Below are 6,000 nucleotides of genomic sequence, written 5' to 3' on the forward strand. Positions count from 1 at the left end.
GGGGAGAGACCCCTCAAAGCCAAAAGAAGAGAAGGCTTCTCTCCCTCCTGCTCCTTCCCGAAGTTTTAAAACACCATCACCTGATTTAAGGGGAGAAATCTGCCCTGCCTCACTCTCAGCTGTGACAGGAACACAGTGCCCTCTCCAAGCCCTTCCAGGGCCAAGACTAGGACTTTTTTATTATGGAACTATCATTCTGTTTAACACTTCCATGGTTAAGCATTGCTTGAAGCTCAGTTCCTTGTTTACTTCTCCCTCCCACCTGCACGTGCAAGAGGAGCCCCGTTGCCCCCGGCAAGGGTGTAAAGCAGAACTACCTGCAAAACTCAACACTTTGGGCAAACCTCAAGCAAACAAGAGGAGACCCAAGGCCATAAAAATTGTGGGATTTTCCCTCTCCAATTATTTCTCCCACTAACAGCCCAGGGCAGCGTTCTGGGGAGGACTGAGCAATTCCTACAACCAACAAGGCTGGACTCGGTGTTGTTGCTGAGGAGAAAGAGGATCTGGGAGGCTCAGGGGTTTCTCTGGTTAACTGAAGTGAGATCAATAATAACCATATTAATAAATAATGGGTTTAATAGCAGCAGGATAGAGGCAGCAAACTGCAGGCAGGTACTGGGGGGGGAGGGAAAAGCATTAATTATCCACACAATGCCAGCACTCCAAGCACAGCTAAAAGCTCACTCTGGGAAGATTACCACGACAGACTGACAACTCTCACTTGCACACAAGCATTTCGGGTAAAATTCAATTTTCTGGCTGTCACAGTCGAGAGGAACACCCTGCTGTCTACTATTTCACATTAATAAACTCAGTAAAGGACACAGGGGATGGGGGGAGATTGTTCTCTTCCTTCCCTGCCTGCAAGTTGCAGAAGAACAAAAGCAAAAGGGGAGTTTTGGGGAGCAAAGGCATGTGCTTTTTCCAAAGCAACTCCAACCCGCTCCATTTCTCCTCTCCGGGAAAGTGCACATGCACTCCCGGCTCTTATATAAACACAGGAGGGTCAGCGCCTGGCTGAGATTCCCCACCACGGCTAAAATAAATACGAGGTTGTCTTTTAAACTTCACTCCTTCCCACCCCAGAGAGAGAGGAGGGGAGCTGAGGGGTTCTCCCCTCTGTGGGTGCTCGGGGGCTGCAGCTCAGCACCCTCCAAGGTCGGGCACCTCGTCCTGCCGCCCGTCCCGGACAGGCGGGCGATGCTGGTGCAGCAAACGGGACCTTGGCGTGTGTGTCCCCCCCCCAAAAGGAGCCCAGAGGGATGAACACAGGGAAAACACACTCCCTGCATGTCCCGCTCCCACAAAACCCCCCGTCCCCCTTCCCGAGGGGGACGCACAGAGCGGGGACGCGCTGGGGACGCTCAGGGGACCGCGGTGGCTTCGTGCCATCCCCATGCGCTGCTGGGAGCGGGGAGCCCGCGGGGTGCGGAGCCCTGACGGGATGCTCCGGGCACGGGGGACATCCCGGGGGGCGCGGTGTCCCTCGGGAAAGGATATGGATTACAGACCAGCCTGAGGCACCAGCTGCGCGGGCGGGTGGTTTGCTTGAGGCAGAAGAAGGCGGTGGGTGCCAGCGCCGGGTAAGGCACCTGCTCCTCCTCCTCGGAAGCCAGGTCGGGCGGCGGGTCGCGGCCGGGGGAGCCGGCGGGGCTGGAGCCGGAGCCGGTGCCGGCATCCTCGGGCGGCTGCTCGGCGGGGCGGCGCGGCGGCGGCGCGGGGATGGGCACCCGCACCTCCCCGGCCGGGCGCGGCGGCTCTCGGCTCTCGCCATCACTCATGGTCGCGGCCAGGACCTGCGGGGCAAGGGCAGGGGGTCAGGGGCTGCGGCCCCCCCGGCGCCGGGGAAGCTCCCGCCGGGTCCCGGCGCTGCAGCCACAACAAAGGCGGGCGGGGGGAGGTCGGAGCCTCCGCCCGGGCGCGGCCGCTCCCGCCCCCCGGCGAGCTGGGGCTCCCCCCGGAGAAGCTCCGCCGCCCCCAGGTACCCCCTCCCGGCTTCTCCCTTTATATTTTGGGGGATGGAAAATTGCTTGTGGGGTTTGGGGGGGTGTGTGTCCTACCTTAGTTCGGCGGAGCGCGGTGTTCCCAGGGGCATAGCCGTGCCTTCCAGCTCACATGGGACCAGGCGGCAATCGGGGCTCCGGGAGGCGGCGGAGCTTCCCCCCCCCAGACACGGCAGCACCCCCAAAATCCAGCGGGGGGGAGGGGGGAGCCGGGGCTCGGCGTGCGGCGCCCGCCCGCAGGGATGGAGGATGGAGGAAGGCTGGCGAGGAGGAGGATGGAGGAGGAGGAGGAGAGGTGGCGGCGGGAGCCCTTCCCGAGCCTCGCGGAGCCTCTCCCGACGGTAAATCCCAAGGAGCGAGCGGGGAGCTCCGCAAAGCTTCGCCCGCGCTGAACAGGAAACTTCGGATTTACCGGGGGAGGAGGGAGAGCGGAGGGGAGGGGAGGGGAGAGGCGGGGGCGGCGGGGGCGGGCGAGCGGCGCCCGCGCCGGGACCAGAGCGGGAGCCGGGGCCGGTCCCGCGGCACTGCGCACCCACCTGCCCATGTTCTGCCTGCCCGCGGCTGACGGGAGGCCGGGGCCGCCGCCGCCGCCGCCGGGGGGCTTGCGGTTGTTGCCGGCGGGCTGCGCCGCCGCCGCCGCTTGCTTGAGGGACATGGCGAGGAAGGAGGGGAGGGAGAGCGCCGGGGGTCGCGCCGGGCTGTGGGTGCGCTCGGCCGGTCCGCGCTGCGCTGGCGGGGCCGGGGCGCCGCTGGCTCGGCCGGTTGCTCCCAAACAGTGCGAGCGGGGCGGAGGGAGCGGAGCGCGGCGCGGAGGGATCCGCGGGAGGGGGGGAGGATGAAGGGGGGGCGGGCGGCGGCCGCGCCGCGCCGCGGTCCGAGCAGAGCAGCGGGGCCGGAGGGGCGCGGCGGCCGCACCCGCGGGCTCGGGGCTGCCCCGCGGGGCCGGCGGGGCGGGGGCAGGGGGCGCGGGGCGGGCTTGGGGCGGGCTGGCGTTGCGGACTCTTTACGGGAAGTCGGAGGGCGCGGCGGCGGTGCTGCGGCGGGTGAAGGGGCGGGGAGGGAGGGGGGACACGTGAGGCGGCGGCGCGGGACGGCGGCAGCGCCCGCCCGGCCCGGCCCGCCCGTGAGGCCCCGGCGGTGCCGGAAGGGCCCCCAGCCCGCACAACCCCCCGCGCCCGCCGGTGGCACCGGGAGGGTCCCCCCTGCACCTCCCGGTGCGGCTCCCGCGGGCGCGATCCCCGCGTTGCGGCCCCGCAGGCCGCGGCCTGGTGCGGCCCGGCCGCGCTCGCCCCTCCCCGGGCCCCAGCGAGCGGCGGTGGGAGGGCGGCGGGCTCGGCCCGCAGCGCATCGTTCAAAAGAAACCAGGCGGCGAGAGACAACGAAATGGAGGAAAAATGGCCGAGCCCTCGCGGGCTGTGAAAGGCCGGGGGAGAAGCCAGGCCCTGCAGAGCGGCCCCTGCCCTGAGCCGCAGAGATCCCGAGCCGCCACCACTAAACACATCCCACCGCCGTCAAACACAGCCCTCCTCCGGGAGGACGGCAAGATGGGGCCGAAGGGATGGCTGCTTCCCGTGCAGTGCCCCTCCATCTTACAGGTTCTGGAGCAGAGAGGGCTTCCCCGAATGTTAAAGACATTAAAATTTGCATTGCACTGACAGATTAAATATTTGAGATGCTCCGTGTTACCTGTCCACCATCACCAGGCTCCCTGCAGGAATCCACAGTGCAGCAGCTGTGTGTGGAACCTGAGAGTGGTAATTTCACCAACTCATCCCAATACACAAAAATAAAGCCTGGCCTCTCCTATTAAAAACCAAATTATGCACGTACAGGATTAGTAAGAGCAGATGCAACTTGAAAACCAAGAGCTAAATTGATTTATAGCCATGGTTACTCGAAATGCTCCGAGTTTAATCTATTCATAGAAATGCTCTAGAAATCCCACAGGATTCCAATGGAATAAAAAGGAGCAGTGCTCTTAGGCAGGCATTATTTATACACCTTGCTCCTAAAGCAACAGCTTTGCCGTGCACTTGGAAGAGTTGTGGGTGGCACACAATGGGGAAAAGATAACAAATATTCAACAGCTTTCTTAAATTAGCATTTTCCCTACAATTTTGACTGTTAAACTGATTGTTTTATTTTACCTCACAGGCCCAAGGAACCTTGTGGTTAACACATTATGAGCTGAATGACAGATACTACCCAAAAGGGGCTCAGCATGAAAAATTTTCCCATTGAAAATACTCTTAAACAGAGCCAGTGATTTAAGGAAACTACATTTTTCAGTCATTTTAGTGAACTCACAAGACACTTTGCTACTTCACAGCCACAAAACCAAGGGAGGACACTGAGGATTTCTGCAGCCCAAGAGTTTAGGAGACACCAACACTTGCAGAGCCAAAGGCAGCTTGTCCTACCACTGACTGGCAGAAATTTTGGGACCATTCACTGTAAAAACAGAAGTCTGATTCACTGCATATGATGGGATAAGAGCAGCTAAGAAAAGACCTTCCTATATATATATGTGTATATATATATATGTAAAATCCACTAGCATAAAAAACACTTAACCAATATAAGACAATACATAACAATATAAGACTAATATATCACCATAATAATATATAACAATATAAGAAAGATATACAGCTGTTAGAGAGTGCCCAAGGGGGCTACAAAGATGCTGAAGGGTCTGGAGTGGCACTGAACAGGCTCCCCAGGGAATGGTCACGGCCCCAAGGCTGACAGAGCTCAAGGAGCGTTTGGACAACGCTCTCAGGGACAGGATGGGATTGTTGGAGTGTCCTGGGCAGGGCCAGGAGTTGGACTGGATGTGTCTTTTGGATCCCTTCCAACTCAGGATATTCCGTGTTTCTATCAACCAACCTCCTTAGGGTACTGTTTATAAATTCTTCCACAGCTTTCGTGGACCTCAAGCAAGGAGCACTCCCTAATTCCTGCCACACTGGGAGAAATGCAGCAGGAATGGAACTAGAAGAGCCAAGATTACTTGCACTCAGTGTGTTTCATCAGTTTTCATTTGAAAAGAAAGTTACCAACAGAAAGCAGGAGGAAGTGTGATAAGAGATTGGTTGTAACACATCCAGGTCACTTCATGTTAGGTTTTTTTTTTTTTTTAAAGGACATTACTTCAATGCTTTTTTCAGCCAAGAATGTTTACAGCTCCCAGCAATTAGCGACTATTTATGAGGCTAAAGGTTTAAAGGTTAAGAACCATTAAAGCACCTGCAGTGGTTTGAAGAGGCAGCCACACTGTGGGGTCCTGCTGGCAAAGAGGGAGCCCTTGATATTCAGAAAACACAGGAATAAGTTCCACAGGCAGGGATGGTTTCTAAGACGTGATACAAACATACTAATGTACATTTTAGGGTGCCATTATGTGCTGGGAAAGCAGGATATGAATAGACTGGTGTTCACTCTGCAGTAATGACTCAAGTGCAGTTGCAGTTTGACTTGTTTTCTCCTTCAATGTCTTCTTTGTTTTGTTAAGCTCTGTTTGGCTTTCATTGTGCCCTCCCTTTGCTGTTTGTTGAGCATCTTCATAAAAAAACCCACCTTAAAAGTAAATATAGAAGTGAACAATTAAAATAATAGCTCCAGCAGGAAGGACCACCAGAGAACCTGCAGGTTGGTTTCCAGTGGCAGTGGGATTCTCCAGTGACCACCAGCATGGACAGTGCTCTTCACCTTCCTGTGCTGAGCACATGTACAGGGAATCACCCAAATTTCCCATGTAATGGGATTTTACTGCTGTAAGGGCACACAATTCCCTTTACTTCTCCCTGCATACCATTCCCAATATTCTGTGTTTATTATTTTATGGCTGGGCTCTATCAATTTCTCACCTTTTTTTTGCTCTTCCCTACCATTACAGCTGATATTTTGGTTGTCAGTGATGTAACAAAGAACAGCCAACAGTGGATATGATGATCTGGCTGTAGAAATATTCAGGATTCAATCACCTGTTCTG

General features: G+C 57.1%; 1 protein-coding gene across 11 annotated transcripts in view; it reads right to left on the bottom strand.

Moving 5' to 3' along the window:
- ATXN2 (ataxin 2) overlaps nt 1–2,622 on the bottom strand; it is a 53,748-nt gene extending 51,126 nt beyond the window's left edge. For 8 of the 11 annotated variants that reach the window (XM_017814181.1, XM_017814190.1, XM_017814186.1 and 5 more), the window contains exon 1: nt 2,543–2,621. In XM_017814181.1, the coding sequence (XP_017669670.1) occupies nt 2,543–2,550 (8 nt within the window). In that variant the 5' untranslated portion in view covers nt 2,551–2,621. Of the gene's footprint in view, nt 1–2,542 lie in introns of all 11 variants that reach the window. The other 3 variants (XM_017814189.1, XM_017814184.1, XM_017814185.1) reach the window with 1 other exon arrangement.
- Between the last annotated feature and the right edge of the window lie 3,378 nt (nt 2,623–6,000).

Source organism: Lepidothrix coronata, unplaced genomic scaffold (assembly GCF_001604755.1).
Source record: "Lepidothrix coronata isolate B3197 unplaced genomic scaffold, Lepidothrix_coronata-1.0 Scaffold44, whole genome shotgun sequence".
Lineage (NCBI taxonomy): Eukaryota > Metazoa > Chordata > Aves > Passeriformes > Pipridae > Lepidothrix > Lepidothrix coronata.